Source organism: Mytilus trossulus, chromosome 4 (assembly GCF_036588685.1).
Source record: "Mytilus trossulus isolate FHL-02 chromosome 4, PNRI_Mtr1.1.1.hap1, whole genome shotgun sequence".
Classification (NCBI taxonomy): Eukaryota; Metazoa; Mollusca; class Bivalvia; order Mytilida; family Mytilidae; genus Mytilus; species Mytilus trossulus.
In genome coordinates this window covers 41,445,580-41,469,667 of record NC_086376.1, presented here as the reverse complement: position 1 = coordinate 41,469,667, position 24,088 = coordinate 41,445,580, and the positions used below count along the sequence as shown (strand labels likewise).

The following is a 24,088-nucleotide window of genomic DNA, read 5'->3' as shown; positions in this document are numbered from 1 at the left end:
GTGGAAGACCCAGACATTTAAAAAAAAAAGGGGGGGGGGCTAACCAAGGACAGAAAAAAGGGGGGAAGTTCCAACTAAATTTCCCCATTTAATTGCATAGATCGTCCAGCCCCCAACCTTGGATCCGTCACTGTTATGTTTGAATTTGTAAAAGAGAACTAGACCTATCTTAATCGTCTATTTTCCAGTTATTACCAATTTATGTATGCCCGTCATCATTATAAGAGGGGGCCGGGCCTTTTTTCGGAACATCATGTTTTAAGCCCGGAATTTCTGCGGAATCAGAACCCCTTTATAATAAGACAGGCGATTGCGTCTAGACGGGCTGCTTTTTTCGAGCGATAACACCCCCTTTTCCATCTTAAATTAATGTTCTATACAGCGAAATTCATAATTGAAATGAATAATGAGAGAAACAATTTATAATGTCAATATATGAACTGTGTAATTGATGGCTCAACTTATAATATTATATATATAAGCATTAAATTTGAATTGATTATTATAAAGAGCAGGCATGATGTCAAAAATTGTATTTTATTTTTTTGTTTTTCTTTCAATATGCTACATGTCTAGTAGTGTTTAATGTATATCGTTTTGTAATTAATATATACAAAAGAAGATGTGGTATGATTGCCAATGAGACAACTATCCACAAAAGACCAAAATGACACAAACATTAACAACTATAGGTCACCGTACGGCCTTCAACAATGAACAAAGCCCATAACGCATAGTCAGCTCAGTATAAAAGGCCCCGATAAGATAGGCCTGCTTGTTTGTTTGTCACAGTTTTGTTTTGTATCTTAGTAACAATCCTACTGTTTGGATTTTAGACTAATGAAATTCTTATTCTTATTATTATTCTTTAAGCAAGAATTTTTAATCAAATTTTGATTTGGGCAGCCTCTAGTAGTGTTGTGAAATAACCAGTATTCCAACAACAAAAAAAGAGAAAACCATGACAACTGAAAGTCAAACCAAGACTTAAATCATTGAAGTTATAATTTTATGCTTCGATAATACATATTGGTGTGTTTTTCTTTCGGAAACAATAAACACTTAGCTATATTTTATAACACGACTGAAACAAATACCATAAAGTTTAAAATTAAAAAGACGGAACTTCAATGGTATACGGAAGTTGGATTACAATTAGTTCTGCTTTCATTTTCAAGAAAATGGCTGGATCAACAACAAATTTTCCAAATGTTCAAAGAATACGAGATATGGTTCGAAATGACCTTGCATCCCTGCTTGATTCTGTACGAAATATCAGATTGAAAACTGTTAATTAGATACATTGTACCACAAGTATTATGGCATTGAAAACGAAAAATCATAACAAATCTGGAGTGAATAAATTTTAGGATATTTTACTTTTTGGCCCTAAATCAGTGAGTAAATGATTTTGTGGATTCGGAGTTCAGAGAGCTCTGTTTTCTTATCTGATTTCCTGTCGAATGCTAATTACAAATGACTTGAAACTCTGCATTCACACTGTTTAATTGAGACCCCTTTTAGAAAACCAAGTCTAGATAACTTGGAAATCCATGTTGCCATTATTGGGCATGAAATCTTGTTATTTCTGTTGACAACATGTACATGTAGCAGGTTGAGAACCACTCCAAATGAGGGGCATCACAAAAATATTGGACAAAGACTGATAGATAAGGGGATGTTTTGTTATAGTCATAAGAAAATGAAGAAAAAAATAAGCCTCTATAACTTAAGGATGTAGAGTGGGGTGCTCATTTTCGCCGGGGACACAATTTCAAAGATAGGCTGAAATGGAAGAAATGTTCTGGTAAATAATATTTAACAACATACATGTGAACCTCCCGACGGGAGTACGAAACTCCCGTTTTCAGGGGTCTCCTCCCGTCCTCCCGTTTAGGAGAAAAAACTCCCGTGTATGAAATATTTCATGAATGAAAATTTTCAGACGCCATATTTGATCATTTCTTACTACTATACCGTAGTAATTGACACCTGCGTTAAGTTTTACCTGTACATCAAAGAAGATGTTTAATTATATGGCTTCACTTGACAGCTTGGGTGTCAAACATACTGGTAATCAACGATGTTTACCTCCGGCTTACTGCTGTTGTCAACGATGTGTATTGGGAATATTGAAATACTTTTTTGTTACTTCCCTTTGTTTTATCCTGTTTTCAGTTATTTTGCTTTTAAAAATGTAAATTGTAAAAAGACTATAAATGATTCATATTTTAATCAAACTATCACAAAAGAATGTTGATTGAATGAATTTAAATGTTTTGGGACAAATAAAAAAATATAAATTTATAAATTATTTTAGCAATCTAGACCTCCTTTCAAGGATTAAATTGAAGTTTATATTATAAATCTGTTTATCACTTATTAGCGTAGAATTTACAATATGTATATTTACAAAAGTTGTGATTAGTTTAATTTCTAGTAAAACCAGGGGATTTGAGAATTGCAGTTGTAATAGTATATATTTGATTTCATTGTGTAAGCTAAAAAAAAATAGCATAACATTTTACACTGTTTAAGTCTTTTTTAGTTTTCTACAAATATAACTTTCATAATGCTTATTAAAAAGCCATGCAGTACTAGCTAGTGTTAGTGTATGTTATTTTTTTAATTAATTTATGATGTTGCAAATATACATGTAGAGCTTATTTCTTTCTTATTTGTCTATACATTTACCAATGATAAGGAGATGGAGACATGAATTAAAATCTATACTAATAAGATAAATAAATATAATGATTTATTTGCAAGCAGTGAACAATCATTTATCAAAATCAAAACAAAACAGAACAAGAAACAGATTCTTCTTAATATTTTAATTTATCCAAATAGAAAGGCAACAAGGGCACTATAACACTATAAACATATTACAATTTGTTGGAAATTTGAAGAAAAAACACAATTTCTACATCATATGGTTACATTTACGACAAAATTTATGTCGATAAAAAACCTCCTGATCTGAGTCCTAATCTCCTGACCAAAATTTCCAAATCTCCTGATCTGAGTTTCACAGTCCATCACATGTATGTAACAAATATGATATTTTTTTAAACTGAAACAAAATTGCGGCTCCTACCGAAAATGACCGAAAAACGGACAATGATTTTCGGACAATTTCCTGAATAAAAAATATGATTTAAAAGAAGTAAATATTTGACTGAATGCCCTAATTTTGAATTCTTTACACCTTTGAAAAGTCTGCTATTCATCTATAATGCAATTGATTTGATAAAAATTGTTAAAAGCTGCGGTTATTTGGTTTTAAATAGATGTGTAAAAACGGCGAATATGTGTCCCCCATGGTTATTTGGTTTTAAATAGATGTGTAAAAACGGTGAATATGTGTTCCCCATTGACAAAATATCCGGAAATTTCAAGCACCCTTTAATCTAACTTTTCAGATGATTTTTTTCAAACAAACACTTTTTCAAGCTTAAGAATATTTTTCATTTGAAGTTATCTTCATATAGAAATATCAGTATACTTCAAAAACATTTAGACCTGACCATAAACTGTAGAAAACATGGAAAGATGTGGCGAAAATGGGCACCCCACTCTACATATACTTAAAATTTCTAGAATTAAAATTTTTGAGTTTATAAGACTTAAGAATATAATTTTTTTAAAAATGAATGAAAAACAAATATATGCATGATATGTAACTTATCAACAAAGGAAAACCACTGGGACAGACACATACATACAGAATGTGGCAGGGTTTAACAAGTAAGCAGGATCCCAATCCTCCCCTAACTTGGGACAGTGGTGAAAAAGTACAACATATGAACTATAATCAGTTGAAAAAGGCTCCACTCATCTGATTGATTATGCAGGATACAAATAGAAATATATATTACAAAAACACAGAATGGACGTAGTCAGGTACTTGTATATATCCCAACATCAAATTGACTCTAAGTACTGATCTGAGAGCACTCACAGATACTGACAGCTAGTTAAAAACCACTAAAAGTTAACATTTGCTTGCCTTGATGTCACTACCCACAAACATAGTATGTTTAAAACAACACCTTTTATTCATATTAAAATTTTAAGAAAAAATATAAGTCATTCCTTTGCCTGTTAGACATAGATTGAAGCTTTCCCAAAGGAGTAGGTTCAGTAAGACCCCTTTTTGGCCCCAAAATATAGGAGTTTTACAAAATTGTGAAAATGTAATCTTTATCTATGTTTTGGAAAGTAAAATGCTTCTGCTACATAAATATGAACTGTTTTAGACAATACACTGCACAAATATCACATACTAGCATCATTAAGTCATGCTAAACTACTGAAATCTTCAAAACTTTAGTTTCCGTCTAAAATGAAAGTGGCCGCATTCATGTTCATTCATAATATTGAAACGTAAGTTGTATTTGATGATAATACAAAACATGTATAAAGGTTGAGGATGAACACGGATGCGGCCACTTTCATTTTGGACAAAAACCATCTGAAAAGGGATGTTTGTTGGGGTATTTGATTGATTTTTCATATTAAAGCTTGAATCAGAGCGTTTTAAATGTCTAAATCAGTTAAAATCTTCACATATACTAATCGAATCAATTGAAATAGACACTTACATGTTTAAAAGGTGTCCAAAAGTTTTTGTTAGATGAACCTGAAATTTCTGGCCAAAATCGGCCCTTACCAGACCTACACCTTTTAAATATTCACATTTTTAGGTATAAATGAAAACAATAATGATTAAAAAAATGTATTTCTAAGATGTTGATTTACATTCAATTTCATATTTTAATTATTTCAATATGTATAGACATTTACTTGGTGAAAAGAAATTATAAATAGAATTATTAACTTTTGAACAGTTCAAAGGAAAGAAAGATTTAGTACTGGATACAGAGCTTATGAAACCATTAGACAGAGTGGCTGGAGCTACAATGCTTAAGGTATTATTATAATGGATATATTATTCTCGAAACTATAGATATAAAAAGGAAAATTGTCATCGTCATTGGAATGCAACTGGAATACACATTCTGATGTCACACAGGTTCAAACAATACTAAGTCTGGCAGTGGGCGGAGCTTTAAAGCGATATCTGTATAGTATACAGATACATCATAGCATTATCTATAGGGCTGTATCTGTATAGTAGGACAGCCAATTGCAGGATAAATATAGTTATTAAAGGTACCAAGATTATTCTGTGGATTCATTTATTTTCGTGGATACCAATTTTCGTGGATTGAAGAAAATTTACATTTTCGTGGATATCTGAATTCGTGGTTTGTCAAATTCTATGTACAAGCCTATAGAAAATTTGTAATTCGTTGAACATATGAATTCTAAGTTCACCTGTACCCACGAAACCCACGAAAATTGGTATCCAACGAATAATAATGAATCCACAGTAACTTAATACACCAGACGCATGTTTCGTCTACAGGCTGAAGCTCGTATTACACCTGTTTCTTAACCTGGTACAAATACAGCTGATATTTAAATACACTATACAGTTATTGTCTATATAATTGGCTATAAAATTCACTTAATTCTGATTTCAGCAAAGACATGTAGATAAAATTTTCAAGCTAGACCCAACACAGAAGTCAATACATGGATGTGAACAGTAAGTATATCATGTATATCCTCAAGTGCTATTAAATTTTTCATTTCAAAGTGAAATAAAACATGCCATTTCACAAGAATTCCTAGTTTTCTTTTTTATTTTGCACAAGCAAGATTTAAATTAGTGAAAGTAGAAATATTATAACTTAGGAGTAGAAAGAAGGAAAATTTTGTTTCTCCCTTGAATACTTTCAGTCTATTGAAGAAATCTGTGACAGGACAGATAAACAATAGTGCTTTTTAATACTGGTGACTGCTACCATTTACAGTACCTGAATTTACTTGTTCTTGGCAACAAACAATCTGCATACATGTACATGCATGTCAGAAATTTGCCATTCATTTAAAATTGAATTTCGTTGTTCACTTTTACCCAAGAAATCCAGGAAAATTGGTTTCAAACAAATAATAATGAAACCACAGAATCATGTAAATAGCTTACTCATTTATGTAGAATATATTATTGTTAACAGGAGGGTGTATTTAGTACGGCCACAAATGACCACCATGAAGGTCATATCTGACCATGTCAACTCAGATAGAAGCAGCAATATCAAAAGAGAATATAGAATTATTATGGTGCCTCGGAAGGTCAGTTTTGAATTTCTTCCATTTGATGGATCCATAAATGTCTGTATTCAAAATTACTTTGTCAGAATAGGACCTCCGCAAAAAGACTTATGAATAAAAGGAAATGTTGCAGTACTTTATTTGGCCTTTTTAACTTTTTGGGATTCGAGCGTCACTGATGAGTCTTTTGTAGACAAAACGCGCGTCTGGCGTTTATACAAAATTGGTATATATGTAAATCAGACTGGCGAATGTCACAGAAAACTAACTGAAGACATCTAGAAGTCAAGATACATATTTTCCTAAATTCTCTTATGGTTGTAGCCTGTTATCTATTTCTTGCATGATAAGTTATTTCTTTTCTCACACTTCATGGAGTGTGATATGAAAAAGTGACACAAAAATCTCTTAATTAGATTGGCTTATCCAGCATCTCAAGATGATATTTCTGAGTTTACATTGGTTATTCGAGAATGACATTCAAAGGATAAGACAATGTTCATTTGGTCCATGACAACAGACATTGTGATTTCTTCAATAAAATACAAAACCTTCACATATTTCACCTGACACATTATATTACATTCTGAAGCATACAATGTATACAAAAAGTCTTTAAATGTCTGATGTGAAAGTTTGACACATGCAAGGATAGCTGCAAAAAACATAGCTATATTGTCCTTTGAAATTTTTTTCAATAATCAAAAGGACCTTAAGAGCTACATATTCGCATCTATGGTCCATAAATATCAAATTCATCAAAAGGACCTTAAGAGCTACATATTTGAGCTAATAAAAGAACATATGGTTAACTTTTTAAATTGTTACTTGGATGGAGAGTTGTCTCATTGGCACTAATACCACATCTTCCTATATCTATATATGATGTCATAATGTAATGTGCCAATTACAAGATCAACATTTCATATTTTTTTTTAATTTTACACATTGAGAGTTTTGACCATAAGAGAAATAGGTTCAAGAACTTGTGAAAATTGAATATAGCTTGATATCAACTTTCTTACCAGTTATTTAATTGAAATAGTAATATTAAACTTGTGGAAGGCTAGTTAAGTATTATATTGAAATTAAATAACTCAAGTTGATATCAAGCAATATACCATCCTCACTCGTTATGAAACCTATAAATATTTACAGTGGGTGTTCAAATCATACATATATGGATTTTCATCAACTGCTTGAAGAATCAGCTCACTCTATCATGTATTTTAAATTTTCTGAAATAGCAATCCAAGAATAAATTTATCACCTCCATCAATAAACAAATCAACACTTTTTCACGTATTTTTCTGTTCTTAGTGCAATATTAAATTTTTTTTTTTTTTTTTATTAATTTGAAAAGTAGTTGACATTTACATGTATTGTAAAAGATAAGACAATAAATTATCTATGATATGTTTATATTTCAGTTACATGTATGTGAGATGATCCTTGAACATGAGGGTGTTATGGGATATATAACGATACATGAGTTACAGATGGATCTGATACCACTAGACAGAGATATACTGTCATTAGAGTTACCTCAGTTCTTTAGGTCATTTTATCTGGTTTGTATTTAATTTATTACTGTTTTAATTATTTAATTTTTCATGATAAAGGTAAGATAGGATAATTTTATTAACCAATGGTGCCCAAAATTTGAGCTATACAATCAAATGAATTTTAAAGCATGGGAAATGATTAGAATGATTAGAATGATTAAAGTACATTTAGACTTAAAAAAAACATGAATACACACTCCACTCAGTAACTTGATCAAAAACAAGTTGTTGACAAAACCATGGTTATTATGAGTGCCTCTATGACCTGGAGAAATTACATAATCTTTATAGTTCTAGGTCTATGGGAGACAACTCCTGGTAGATTTTATTACATATATATCTATATATATTTTTCTTCTATTTTTTTTCAAACAACAAAGATATTTTCTATGATTTTCTTTTGTTCTTCAAAAAGAGAGCAATAAATTAGATTAGTTTGAAGGAACAAATAAACCTTCAGATGAAAGATTCCAAACAAATTTCATTTCATCAGATAATCTTGAAAATTTCTAGAATTTAAATTAGACAAATGTTAAGATCTAGTATCTTTTAGAACAGGACATTTTAAAAGAAAATGTAGTTCATCTTCAATTGCATTCTTATTATAGCTGACACTTTCTGTTCCAATATACCTCCCTCTTTCGAATTCAAGATCATGACAGCTAGTTCTAAATCTTGTAACTATTTTCCTGTCTTTTTGTGAATTCACTGTTATATATGGTTCAAAAATAAAAATATTTAAAAATTTTCTGTAAATGCATAATTTATTGCCAGATTGTAAAATGGTAAATTTCCCAGTATTGCTTTCTAAACTAGCTAACCAGCTTTCTTTAAATTTAATAGTTTTAGTATATGGTTTGTTAAAGTTTGACTGGTTAACAAATAGTTATTCTAAGTAATGAAATTTAAATCTATGTTTCATGCTTCCTATCCAAGATTCCTGGTTATGATTGTTCATAGAATGGGATAGATTTATAGCTTCCCTTAGAATAATATTTGAAGGTTCAATATCTTCCAATATTTTATCATATTCATAATTACAAACTCTTATATGACATACTTCTTTCACTTTGTGAACGAACCTATGCTCTAAATACAATAACATTTGTTTGCACATATCTTGACTACTTCTGAATAATGAATTTATCAAATTGTCATGCACCTAATATATTTTCTTAACTTTAAAACACTTTGAAAAAGATGGAAGGCATTATATTTGTGTTATTCTAGCACTATAGCTCGTGCAAAAATAATCACGAATATAATGCCTATTCTTTTTGATTATCTTCTTCTTGCTTTTTTTTTGTTTTCTAATAATTTTCTTTAGCGATAAATCTGCAGCTTTTAAGAAAATCTTAATTTAAATCTTCTGCTGCATTTTTAATTGAATCTTGGCCATACATTTTATCTTTATACTGTCTAACATTTTTTTTCAATTTTATTTGAATTTATGGCATCTTGAAATGCTGAGACTGAGTTTCAGTCCCATATATATTTATCTGACATTAAAGCTAGATTTAAGTTTCTTTCAACATTTTTTGTGTTGCATGAGATCTGAAAATGATCTGAAAAATCAGGTGAAAAATTATGAGTGTGACTAACTGTGAAAATATGTGAAATTTGGTAAGAGTTCCTCAAAAGCTAAAAAAATATAGACAGCACTGCTTCCTAAAGGTTGGAAGCAAGTGGGGATGCACCCATTAAATCACCCATTGTTCTGCAATAAAGGATACACAATGATATACATAGAGATAAGAGTTGTCTGCCCATAGTGTTAATAGAGCTATGTTTAATTTTTCTTTGAATTAAACTAGAATCACATTTGTAATTGTCAAATAATGAAATATGTTTTGTCTGAATCCCTTTGGTATGATCAATTTCATATGCAGTTCTTGCATTTAAATCTCCTGCTATCATGATATTTCCTGATTGGGAATATTTTACTATATCAGTGAGCGGTTGTTGATGAAATTCATGTTTTACTTGAAAATTTGTTTGTATTTTGATAAAATTGAGAATGGAAATAGGGAATGTGTAAAAGATACAGCAACCCGACCATAGAACAGACAACAGCAGAAAGTTCCCAACAGGTCTTTAATGCAGCAAGAAATTCTCACACCCAGAGTCGTCCTTTAGCTGACCCCTTAAAATTCTGCAAACTTGACTTTTCATTTGATAAGACCTTAAAACATAGCTTTAAATCGGTTAGTTACACATATTATAAATACACAATTTTTACTTGAGAAAAGTTTTGCATGACTGTTTATCTTCCAGTAGTATATGTCAGAGTGCATATGAACAATTAGCTTTTTAGTTTATAGATATAAGTGGAAAAAGTGACAAATTTCATGCTAACTCTTATTTTCTAACCAATGCTTATAGTAAAAGGGGAGATAATTTGTACAATTTTTTAATTGATAAACTTATTTTGTGGTTTATTTTTACAGGATAGTGACCATACTTGGATACAAACAATAGCCAAATCACTTATCAACATCCAGGCACTATGTGGAATCATTCCTAATGTTTATGGTATTGGCAAGGGATCAAAGGTTAGACATTAAAATAAAAAACCTTTACCCATTAACATATTCTTAGAGGCATATATATATAATGTTTATTTGCTGTCTGTTAACAGCATGTACAGTTGTGCATCTCTATATTTATACTCAGCTTTAAAAAAGAGGGGGGTAAATTTTTTACCTCTGTCTGTCCATCCATTAGGCCATCCATCAGTCTGTCCGTCCCATGAAAATTATCGTCACATTTTTCTCAGGAACTACAATACAAGGATATCTGAAACTTGGCTCCAGGGTTTATATATCTTCATCATATGAATATCAAGCACAGTCCCTCCTGTTAGGGGTTTGGTATTAAACTACCATGAAATATATGAGAAGAACATAACTTGTGTAATGCCAACAACTGGTTTTAGAATAAATGTGTTTATTTTCAATGCAAAGACCCTATAAGTGAATCAATATGAACGCCAAAATATGCAATCTTTAATGACCAGGTTTTTTTTGCTTTTAATATGAATACTGACATTGTTTGTGCTTTGTAAAGAATATTACCATAAGAGATTAGATGTGAAACACCTGAACGTATAAGATGTCTGCATGTTGAGCATTTGGTTCTCTATATTACTAGGATTTTTGAAATTTGGTTTCAGTGTTTATATAAGTCAGCTGATGAAGTGACAGACTTTCTGTGGACTATAGTTTTTCATCAGTGAACAGTAGCTCACAGCTTTACTTTTTTTTATAATTTAGAAAAGCATCACAATTCAAATATTAACCATATTTACACATCAATAACCTCTAGAAAAAATGTGTATAATCCTTATAATTTTTAAGCCAAATAATCACGATTTTTAATAATCAATTTTTTGTGTTAACACTACTAAAATAACCATCAAATGCACAATTGATATGTCACACGTAACTAAGGAGTTGACCGCCAAATCCATAATTGTTCAAAAATGCAACGAAATCTAAAATGAAATAAAAGCACCAAAACTTCATTAAACGAGATATTATCTGAATTTGAAGCGTTCAAGTAACGAAATGATCTTTCCAATGAAAATTTTCATTGGTATTACATCGTGTTTTGCCATGAGGTAAATATGCCAAATCATTCATGAAGCTTTAGTGCATTTATTTTATTTCTTTTTTTGGGGTTATATATGCAATAAAAAAAGACATTTGTTCTTTAATCTTAATTTGCTGAAAATCCAGGCATCCATGCAAGCGTGTGTTTGCGCATGAATAGATTACAAAAATAGTTTCAGAAACATGGTTTATTGAGGTGTAACAAACTTCTATAAAAATTCTAATTGACCAATCCAATTCAAGTATTTATAGATATGCAAATCATATAAAAATTACATTATATTTTACAATAGATGGTGAATGATCTGATGAAAAATATACTTGGAGAGAAATTATCTGGACCAGACTACAGCAAGTGTGATATAGGAAATCTCATTCTCATAGACAGAGGTATTTATATAACTGATTTAAGTTTTGATCACAAGAATTGTGTTTTTGTAAAAGAATAATGTATCTGTTATATAATTTCCATTCTCCAGTACATGTATTAAGACTTTGTAATTTTGTCTAGTAGTTAATAAAATAGCTATTTGAATTAGTTAATTTTTACTCATCTTTCTTAGGCAACTATTATCTGTGAAAAAAGGGTACAGTTTTTCATTTTACAAAGGGTTATAAATAATTAATTTTGTACAACTTACATTATGGTAGCCCCAAAAAATCTTTTGCCAAATCATACAAACCATATCTTGTACAATACATTTTTGGTTCCCTTTTTAAATGTTCATGAATGGCTTGACAAAATTAAGTGAAACTTTCACAGTGTCTGACTCGCATGATTTAAATTGTGTCCCTCTTATTTTAATTCCAGATCTTAATATACTTGGTCATATGGTACTATATAGAACCAGTTGTATCAACTTCTCCTTTAAACCTTACTCAAACTTTATCAAATTTTTCTCAAAATTTTCATCATAGAATGCTGTTCTGCACCTCCTCTTTTCTTCTTGACACAAATTATTATTAGGGTTTCCTGTAGCAAGTTATGGATCTTTAAAAGATAGGGTTATGGTTTTGTGAGCTTTGGCCTGTCTTAATGTTCATACTTTATATTTTGATAGGTAAAAGCAAATTTACCTTTATCTACAGAGTTATGGTTCTTCTTCAAAGAAGGAACTAATGCTCAGTCAAGATCTAAATGCACCATTCAGTCTTATTAAATTCCTGTTTGTAAAATCAGATTTAAATATTTCAAAGGTCTAATGGATGATATCTTTAAATTTACCAAAATTCTGAAACGTATTTGATTCTCTGTATGATAGTATGTTTATATGCAGTATACTTTTTCCTACAGATGTAGATTTTGTAACACCATTATGCTCTCAGCTGACTTATGAAGGTCTACTAGATGATACATTTGGTATATCTTGTGGTAAGTTGTATGTTCTGATGTTCATATTTATTCCATTATCTTACATGTGTTCCATGATGCTCCCAGCTGATATATGAAGGTCTACTAGATGATACATTTGGTATATATAAATAAAACAAAAGTCCTCAGTCATTAGTCTCCATGACTATAAAAAAGAAGATATGATATGATTGTCAATGAGACAACTCTCCACAAGTCACCAAAAGGATAAAGAAATTAAGAACTATAGGTCACCGTACGACCTTCAACAATGAGCAAAGCCCATACCGCATAGTCAGCTACAAAAGGCCTTGAAATGACAATGTAAAAGGCGCAAGTTCCATAGCAGGAAAGTCGCCTCCCAGATTTTAAGTTTTGGATTTATGGGGCTTTATTCATAAAAAAGGGGGGATTTTCAACACTTCGGACAATAACTCAAAAAGGCTTTCACCAATGTCCATGAAACTTTGGTGAATTGTTTATATCTATTGATGTAAGCTCCCTTTCGGTTTTTTTAAATTTCAGATTTTAAGTTTTGGATTTATGGGGCTTTATTCATAAAAAAGGGGGGATTTTCAACACTTCGGACAATAACTCAAAAAGGCTTTCACCAATGTCCATGAAACTTTGGTGAATTGTTTATATCTATTGATGTAAGCTCCCTTTCGGTTTTTTTAAATTTCAGATTTTAAGTTTTGGATTTATGGGGCTTTATTCATAAAAAAGGGGGATTTTTAACACTTCGGACAATAACTCAAAAAGGCTTTCACCAATGTCCATGAAACTTTGGTGAATTGTTTATATCTATTGATGTAAGCTCCCTTTCGTTTTTTTTAAATTTCAGATTTTGAGTTTTGGATTTATGGGGCTTTATTCATAAAAAAAGGGGGATTTTTAACACTTCGGACAATAACTCAAAAAGGCTTTCACCAATGTCCATGAAACTTTGATGAATTGTTTATATCTATTGATGTAACAAATAATACTTAATAAAATCTGATGAAAACATAAAATTTGTAAAATCTTTAGTTCAATTTAAAACATTAAATTTCTTGTAAAAATTAGGTTCCATGAATGTCATACGTTTGTACTATTATTGAATGGTTGCAAGGATGAAAGCACATTAGCAGTCCCTGAGATACTAACTGTTCCCTGAGGCATATATCATTTTATGATAACATTTTTACTATCTAATAAGCTATGGATAAAAATCAAATACTGTTTTTGCATATAGGATGTTTTACTCTTGTTAAAATTGGTTGCAAATCACAAATGATACCTTAGCATTGCAGCTTTTTTATAGAGTTAGGTTTCGGTGGAAGGGTTGAGCGCAATAAAAAATGTTATAAAACATAACTAGTCTACAATAGCACATAATAAGTGAACAAGTGACAACATAAAAATCCTAACATGTGACTAAATATTCCTTAAATGTTAAAGGGTGTCATTTTATGAAAAAAATAAGGAAATCAAGTCTCCTAAACATTTATCAATAGGTCCGAGAACACAATTAATTCGTAGTGCATTTCTTTTAGAACATAAAGGAAAATTAAAAAAATCCCACCTGCGCTTTCTCAATGAAATTTTTACAGTGTGTTGTACTACTTTTGGGACAAATTATATCAAAATTATAGAAAACTTCATCGCCTCTAACTCAAAATATGGACAATTTTGTGTTTAGGGTGTCTTGAAATCTTTTGACAGCTTCCCAAGTGCTAATTTTTAACCTTTTTCAGCTGGACCAAATCACTACTTTCCTGTAAAATTCTGGACCCAAATTTTTTTACAGTGTTATTTCACCTCCCTACTTACAATTTCAGGCATTAAACATGGAGAAATAAATTTGGAAGGGATATAAAAAATATTGGCAAGTAACCCACTGTTAACACTAGGGACTATATTCGTGAACAACGAAAATCAAGGGACGACAATTGTGGTCTCGGACCAATATGATCATATTGTGAATATTCTAAACAATAAAAAGGTTCAATCAATATACCCCACGAAAATTACCTTCTTTCAAACTTCTATAAAATTTGGAAATCAGCCATAGAATTACTAAAACCCATAATCATATTTCACTTTCCGTATATTGCATTGAAGACTTCTATGTTATATGCCAATGTTAATGATATTTGTTTTTTATGCTAAATATTGAAAAGCTGAACTAGGTTTAATCATCAGTGTCTTCTTCACTGTAATCACTGTCCTCATCATCAGAAAAATCCTCATTTTTATTCTCAGAAGAGGCCTCCTCATCATCAATGAAAATTTTCATCCTCAACATCAATGAAATCCTCATCTCCATCATCAATGTAATCTTTATCTTCATTATCAATGAAATCCTTACTTTCATCACCTACTTCCTCATTTAGATCATAACTTTCAGTAGAGTCACTTTCACCATCTTCACTTTCCCTGTTATCTTCTTGCTGCTCCTCATTGTCATTGTAGTCTTTTTTTGCCATTTTTATACGTCCGTCGTCTTTCAGACGGGACGTATTATGGTATACCGTTGTCCGTCCATCTGTCCGTCCTTCGTCCACACTTCAGACAATAACTCACATAAGCTCCCTTTCCATTTTATAAATATAAAAGGTACTTGATACTCAGAAAGTGTGTTGTGAACAAGATAGAATGTATGGATGAAAAATTAAGACAACAAACTTAGTTAAATTTGAGGTAGCCTATATTTCATTTATTATTTGAGGGTGGGGGGTATTTGACAGGGCTATTTCTAGTTGATCATATAAATTCATTAAAAGACAAGTTAAAAGAGCAAAGGGTGTATCATGCGCTAAAGTGCAACCCTCTATTTAGATTGTTTTTGTGTTTAGATTCCTTGCATTTTGTTGTCTTTTGTTCACAGTGTAAAATATAAAGAAATGTAAGGTTAACATCAATTACTGTAATACTCAGCAACCCAATGTCACGAAAATATTTAATTAAAGACATTTATATCTCAACGTAATTTTTTTGACTAGTAATTATACAAATTAGTGTCAAGCACTAAATCAGTCAAGGTCTAGAAAGTAAATAATTTTGTATGATCTGCAATATCCTGTGATCGAGATTATTGTATTAATGCTTTGTTAGTAGTTTGCTTCAGTTGTTTATGTTTCAAGCAATATTTAATAGCAGTAACATTTTTATGTTGTAGGTTATATAGAATTTGGTAAAGATGTAACTGGAAAGGATCAGAGTACCAAACTTCTACTTAGCAGTGAAGATCAGGTATTAAGATTGTTTAAAAGTAAACATCAGTGAAACTCAGTACGCTTTATTTTGCTTATGTTGATTTCATTGAAAAAAATGTATATTTTGAAATAATTTTTGTAAGAATGAATTATTTAGTAGAAGATTAAGATAATAATGAAAGAAGAAAATATGAATCTTGGGACTTTTAGTTTTTCCCCCTTTTGATGCTCTTACTAACAGAAGTAAAAATGTTAAGACTGCATATGAATTTTTAAAAAAACCAAGCAGATAAGATAAGATAATTTTATTAACAAATCATGATGCCCAAAATTTGAGCTATACAGTCAAATGAATTTTAAAATAAATTACTGAAAATGATAAGCATGGTTAAGTACAAAAAACGTGAATACAAATTCACACTAAAGTAACCTGTTTATAATCCAAGTTATTGACAAAACATAAATTTTATGGTGTCACTGTGACCTTGAGAAATTACATAATTTTTATTGTTCAGGGTCTATGGGAGACAACTCCTGATCGATTATATTACATATATATATATATATATATATATATATACGAGTCTAAATTGAAAACTACGTTCAAACCTATGACTGCGTTGGATAAAAACCGCAGTTTTTATACGTGTGCATGTCAAACAAATTTCGTTGTAGAAGGGTCTAAAAACAGCACAAACAACATTTTCCAAAAGACCAAAAGAGTGAAAAAGTATATTTAAACAAAACGCATTTGACTAACAGGTCGAACAACTGATGTTCTTTAACCCTGCTGACTGCCATTGACGATTGCCAAATAAAATTGATCACAAGATGTAACAAAATGGATCCTAATATAAATTTAATACGTCACAGAAAAAAAAAAATGTTAACTTGTGGACAGGATGTTGTGCCACAAACATTCGGTGTCAATATTTCTTTAGTACACCATATCCGGATTTCGACAATAAATGTCTCTTCAGTGATGTTAGGGATCGAAACGGTATTTGGAAGGCCATATAAAAAGTACCCTCATTTTTAGAGAAAGTACCCTCATTTTTAGATTAATTCTTGAATTTTAAGAGTCAATATATAGGATGAACGGATCATATAAACCGGAGGGAAAATATGATACATGCCCAAACAAAAAATATAAACGAGTCAAAATTGAAAACTACGTTCAAACCTATGACTGCGTTGGATAAAAACCGCAGTTTTTATACGTGTGCATGTCAAACAAATTTCGTTGTAGAAGGGTCTAAAAACAGCACAAACAACATTTTCCAAAAGACCAAAAGAGTGAAAAAGTATATTTAAACAAAACGCATTTGACTAACAGGTCGAACAACTGATGTTCTTTAACCCTGCTATATATATATAACTCGTCTAAACATCAACCCAACAATGTTAGATCTGTAAATTTGCTTTCGCAAATTTTTGGTTCTTCCCTCGCCGGGATTCGAACCCATGCTACTGTGATATCATGACACCAAATCGCCTGCACTGCCGTCCCGCTAGACCACATGACCACCTGGGCTATATATTTATATTTTTCTTCTTCTATTTTTTCCAAAGAACAATGATTTTTTTCTATCATTTTCTTTCGTTCTTCAAAAAGGGAGTGTTATGCAAGCATAATTACAAATGGGATGATAATTTAAAATTTGAATTTCCTCCTTTCAATGATCTTCTGCAGTAACAATATGACATCAGTCCTTATAAGATTACACTTTATTCTCCTCCTTTTTAAAAGAGGTCTATAGTTTTGATGCTAAGTATAGGTGAATTGTTCCTCTATCTATCATGATGACAGAATTGATCTGGTATATAACTTTCATTTCAGAGATAAAGCAGTTACCATTAAATTTTTTTTATGTATTGTAGATTTTTGATGAAGTGAGGAACAGACATTTCTCCAATGTATTTGAATATCTGAGTTCTAAAGCCAAGTCTTTACAGACTGAGTTTGATGTGAGTATTTGTCAGTTTTATGACATGATGTAGAAAATGTCTGTAAAAAATAGTTTTTAAATTGTGATTTTGGAGAGGTATATCATGTATAGTTTGAACATTTTGCTACTTTTCCAAATTTTATTACACAAACAAAAAAATACAAAAAATAATTAATGGAAAAGGCAACCAGATAATCAGCAAAACTCATTCTAACTGGTATCATGTTGATGTGGTTTGCATATGAATCGTTTTTTTACTAGACTACTGGCTGAGTCAGTGTTACAACAAGATTACAAGGTAACAGTCAACAGGATAACATGTCACCCTCACTGGACACAATATTCTGACTCGCAGGCATGCTGACACTAGACACATGATGCATGACCTTTTTGATAACAACATGTTTGGTAAAGACTAGATATATAAGAACAGACTTACAGAAATCACCAAATACTTTGGAAAATTGAACAGATAACACCCTAACAAAAAAAAATCTAACTCTGACATGGCCTTCAGTAACGAACAGTATTATTTATTTACTCACATGAAACAAACGGGGATGTGGTATTCAGTACATAGGTGAAACTGGCCTATATTTATATGGCGTTCATTATCACTGAACTAGTATATATTTGTTTAGGTGCCAGCTGAAGGACACATCCGGGTGCTGGAATTTCTCACTACATTGAAGACCTGTTGGTTAACTTCTGCTGCTGTTTTTTTCTACAGTCGGGTTGTTGTCTCTTTGACACATTCCCCATTTCCATTCTCAATTTTATTCAATTATGAAAATTAATTTTCTATCTATTTTTTCAAAAATAAGAAAAAGGTTGCGTATTGAACAAGGTATTGTACTCTTCAGAACTCTAAAAATTCCAAACATTATAATTTAAGCAATTTTTATTAAATTTGTAGAAGTTTTAACATATGGTTTTCCTTTATTTATTAAAACTTGCTCTATTTTCTTTGGTGGCACATGTTTCTATAGTACCAGAATGACCATTCATAAAAAGTTTCAATTGATGATAATACAGATTGAACTATGCTGTTTATCTTTTCCAGCAAAGACATGGTCTGGAATCTGTTGGGGACATGAAAGATTTTGTTGCAACTAAATTACGAGGTCTGAAGGCACAGAAAGCAGCTTTATCACACCGTATGTGTATAATGTTTGAATCTACCTTGTTCAGCAGGTACACTTAAGTATACACACACCATAAAAACAAAATAAATTTTAAGTTTGTTTGCCAAAACTAATAAATTTACTGTAAATATATTCTGTCACAAGGGAAAACATTTTACATCATAGATCAGGAGGACTTTTCTTATGCTATGAAAAAGAAGATGTGGTATAATTGCCAATGAGACAACTCTCCACAAGAGACCAAAGTAACACAGATATTAACAACTATAGGTCACCATACTGCCTTCAACAATGAGCAAAGCCCATTCTGCATAGTCATCTATAAAAGGGCAAAAATTGACAATGTAAAACAATTCAAAAGAGAAAATAAACAACCTTATTTATTTAAAAAAAATTAATGAATAACAAATATGTAACACATAAACAAATGACAACCACTGAATTACAGGCTAGTTCTGTTTGGAATAAAGTTATATTATATTAACGGAATAAAGTTTTACTATATTAGATACAAAAAAAAGCATGTGTAGTTACTTTCAAAATGATTTACCTAATACAGCAAATAAAGAAATGTATAATTGACAATGAGACTAGAATCCACCAAAATCAAACTTATTGATAAGATGTAGAAATTGTCTTCCAAAAAACATTATCTTTTGATTGTTGAAGAAACTTGGATGTAAATTCACATTGTTTATTGGGTTTTAAACTATTTTACTGTTAGAAATATTGTCAAAAAATCTTTTGGGTAGGGACTGACAATACAGGACTATTACATACCGCCTCATCTAGCAATTAGAGGATATAGAGTTTACAATTATCCACTGTTCACAACTTAATGAAATTGTTTCTATGACAGTCTCCTGAATTTTATTCATAACATGATACACCAAACAAATCAGTATTATTCATTTTTTCTATATAACATAGATATTGGTGCATGTGAGGTTATCCTTGGAAAGAAAACTAAAGGAGAGTTTGAGGAATACTTACAAACAGAACATAGTGAGTTTACTTGCCATTATAAGATATTCTTACCAGAACCATTGATTTGTATGAGTTATCGCTGTATTTTGATTTTTGTTCTCCTGCATCATTACATTATGCTCCATTCATGCCATTAGAGAGTGGGGGTCCTGATCCTGAAATACGGGGCTTTATAGAAGCACAAAAACCTGAGGTCCCAAAGGATAAAATTGAGAATGGAAATGGGGAATGTGTCAAAGAGACAACAACCCGACCAAATACAAAAACAACAGCAGAAGGTCACCAACAGGTCTTCAATGTAGCGAGAAATTCCCGCACCCCGACGCGTCCTTCAGCTGGCCCCTAAACAAATATATACTAGTTCAGTGATAATGAACGCCATACTAATTTCCAAATTGTACACAAGAAACTAAAATTTAAATAATACAAGACTAACGAAGGCCAGAGGCTCCTGACTTGGGACAGGCGCAAAAATGCGGCGGGGTTAAACATGTTTGTGAGATCTCAACCCTCCCCCTATACCTCTAACCAATGTAGAAAAGTAAAAGCATAACAATACGCACATTAAAATTCAGTTCAAGAGAAGTCCGAGTCTGATGTCCGAAGATGAAACCAAAGAAAATAAACAAAATGACAATAATACATAAATACTACTAGACTAACAGACTACTAGCAGTTAACTGACATGCCAGCTCCAGACTTCAATTAAACTGACTGAAAGATTATGATTTCATCATATGAAAATCAGGCACAATCCTTCCCGTAAGGGGTTTAGTATCATACCATCATAACATATATGAGAAGAACATAACCCGTGTCATGCCAACAACTGTTTTTAGAATAAATGTGTTTAGTTCCGACGCAAAGACCTTATCAGTGACTCAATATTAACGCCAAAATATGCAATCTTTAATGACTTGACAACAGTATCGTAATTATATCCCTTCTTAATAAGTCTATTCAAAGGTTTTGTAAGTTTATGAGGTGAATACTGACACCTTTGTGCTTTATAAAGAATATTTCCATAAAAAATTGGATGTGAAATACCTGAACGTACAAGAAGTCTGCATGTTGAGCTATATTTACGAATGATGTCTTTATACCGATGATAAAATTTAGTAAATGTTTTGACTAGTTTGTGATATCGAAAACAGTATGTTCGATAAGATCCTAAAATGGCCCCCTTTTTTAGCGTAAATTTCAAATTCAGATTTATCGTCCTATATCACGATAAAGTACAGCTAATACATTGACTAGCTAGGATATAAACCATTTTGTTGAAAATTTTACGTTTCTGCGTTTCATTATGACGTCACAAGTTGTACTCATATTGATTTTTCACGAAAAAATCAATGAAAATGGGTGAATTTCCATAGATTATTGGACAGGAAACATACGTCGACAACAAAGATCTTTTAAAATAATGTTTGTGAAGACATTTCACATGTCTTATTTGAATCTTAAGCTTGTTGTCGCCTGCGCTCTATCTTTCCTGTCCTTCATTTGGTTGAAATCTAGCTGATTTTGTCAAATTTCACCAAAATCACTTATTTTGACCTATTTTGGATGTAAAAATCAACGTGTTCGAATTAAACTTTGATAAAAACAGTTCTGTTTAACTTTCTAACATGTCTTTAAGGCAACTTAAAACATTTATTGTCTTGAAACTATGACTTTATAATTGGGGCCTAATATGGCCCTTACCGAACTTACTCCTTTAAATAAATTTAAATCCAGACATCTTGAAATTCGACCAGACACCGGAGTCCTGATAAAGGTCCTATCCCCCCTAAAAGAGAAGTATACTATTTTACAACTTTCATTGCAGTCATTGTCTTGCACTTTTTTTAGCAATAAAAAATCACTATGATTTATGTAGATACCATGTTGTGCATTTACAGATTTCTTTTTCGTTAAATAGTTAAGATTATTTTTGGTATACTTTTTTTCTTGAGTATAGGTAAATTGCAAATCTAAATGTTCATCTAAGTACACTTTTTTATTGGTTTGTATGGATACTTTTGGAAAGCCTAAACTCAAACATCAATAATTACATTAGATGTACATGTTTCTTTATAATACGTTATTCTGATTGGCTAACTGCACATCATATGATATTCCTTAAGCAATTGCATAACACAATAAAACTTATCATTCATGATAACACAAGGTTCCACAATAAAGTACATAGGTGAATTAATTAAATAAAAAAATTATAAAAATCGTGTTTTCATGAGCTCAGCTAAACAATTTAATTATAAGTATTAAATGCTTCTTTTTGTAACTTGATAGGGGTGTAAAAGCGTTGACTGTGCGCTCATTTTTAGGATGAAGCGCCTCCGGGCTTCATACAAAATGTACTTCGATCAACGCTTTTACACCCCAATAAAGTTACAAAAAGAAGCATTCAATTTTTAAATGAAAGCTCTATTTGTCCTGCAATATATAGATTTGCGTATTTACAAAATAATCTACACTAAATGTTTACTTTTTTGCTATAAACTTTAAATAGTACAGAAATACAGACTAGTTTTACTGACTGGACATTAAGGTCTAAACGGTGTGTGTAAATGAATATTTTTTTGCCGGTTTGCAAATACAGCTTACAGTGAAGATGTAAAATTAGCCGACTGGGAAAAATGGGCTCCTATAATTATTCAGCAAAATGTACAAATGACAATACCCATTTTATGTAATCAAATCCTTTAATTTTCAACCCAGATCCATAAAACTGCACAGAAAGGTCACATGGAATACTGTGGATTCATTTATTTTCATGGGTATCAATTTTCATAGATTGCTGAAAACTTGCATATTTTTGGATATTTGATTTCTTGGTTTTGCCAATCTCTAGCTGTATACAAAACCTATTGAAAATTATCGTTGAACATTTGAATCAGTTGTTCACCTGTGCCCACAAAACCCACGAAAATTGGTATTCAACCAATAATAAGGAACCCACAGTTGGTATCGGGAGGCAATTTTTCAGCTTAAAATCACAGGTTTTATAACAGTTTTTGCAGACATCTAAAGGCATATAAATTTCTATGAATGAAGTTGCTCTCCATTAATATATGTACAGTTGACATGCAAAAATAAGTGACTCAATAAGATTATGTATATCTTTATAGGAAGAGACCCAGAGTCTAAAAATGCACATGCTTATTAGAGTACTGTAGATTCAGAAATTATTGCATACATTTATTTTTTGCGATTTTGTCATTTTACACTAAAATACCATTTTAATTTTTCCGATATTGAGAAAAAATCCTGTTTAATTCATATAAAATATTTCAAAATGCAAGTATTAATTATTATAATTATAACCCTGTCGCATTTTTGGAAATAATTAAAACATATCAATAATTTCTGAATTTACAGTACATTGACAGTTTATTTACACAAAGATATTCAGATAAAAGATGTAAAAAAGTGTTGACATACCGAAGTTTTAATCAATTCTAAAATGTAAAGATCATGAAATAAGAAAAAAACTACAGCATGGGATAGTTCATATTCCTAGTGAATAAAACCTTCATGGTATTGCCATGCCTTGTCAATATAAGGAAGGTAGCATAGTGTGAAACCTATTTTAACACAGAATAAACCAGGAACCTGTTTTAACCAGACTTGCTCCAAATACATTTTTAATACTCATAAATATTGTCCCAGTATAGCCTTTATGTGCTTACACTACATATTTGAAGTTATCATTTATCTATTAACTGAACTGTTGTTAACACTAAATATAATGAAAGTCTTCAGTTTGCAATTTTGTACAGTGTCTTATTGAGTGGAATATATTTTGTACATTAGGTATTTCACAAATATTTTGACCTAGTTACAACATGTACAATGTATAATCTATTTCTTAAACAATAAAAAGATCTTGCAAGTTTGAAATCTATTACACAAGGAGAAAAAATTAAAACTTCACATCTTGAAAAATCAATTAGGAAAATATCACTCTTGATAATGTCGATACTGCTTGACAAAAAACAATTAGAAAAAAGCATTGAGATGACCATTATCAGAGCTTTAGACATTTTAAACAAAATAACTGGTATCCATAACAGTAGGTCTGTTTATGTTCTGTTCAA

At 31.1% G+C, this 24,088-nt stretch overlaps 1 protein-coding gene across 1 annotated transcript in view; it reads left to right on the top strand.

Moving 5' to 3' along the window:
- The first annotated feature begins 1,172 nt into the window (after positions 1 to 1,172).
- The window catches only part of LOC134715313 (vacuolar protein sorting-associated protein 33B-like), a 37,000-nt gene continuing 14,084 nt past the window's right edge, over positions 1,173 to 24,088 (top strand). The window contains exons 1-12 of the mRNA XM_063577425.1: positions 1,173 to 1,265; positions 4,851 to 4,931; positions 5,550 to 5,614; positions 6,087 to 6,204; positions 7,614 to 7,754; positions 10,196 to 10,300; positions 11,653 to 11,749; positions 12,654 to 12,731; positions 15,871 to 15,944; positions 17,789 to 17,875; positions 18,920 to 19,013; positions 19,932 to 20,006. Of these exons, the coding sequence (XP_063433495.1) occupies positions 1,182 to 1,265; positions 4,851 to 4,931; positions 5,550 to 5,614; positions 6,087 to 6,204; positions 7,614 to 7,754; positions 10,196 to 10,300; positions 11,653 to 11,749; positions 12,654 to 12,731; positions 15,871 to 15,944; positions 17,789 to 17,875; positions 18,920 to 19,013; positions 19,932 to 20,006 (1,099 nt within the window). The 5' untranslated portion in view covers positions 1,173 to 1,181. The remainder of the gene's footprint in view (positions 1,266 to 4,850; positions 4,932 to 5,549; positions 5,615 to 6,086; positions 6,205 to 7,613; positions 7,755 to 10,195; positions 10,301 to 11,652; positions 11,750 to 12,653; positions 12,732 to 15,870; positions 15,945 to 17,788; positions 17,876 to 18,919; positions 19,014 to 19,931; positions 20,007 to 24,088) is intronic.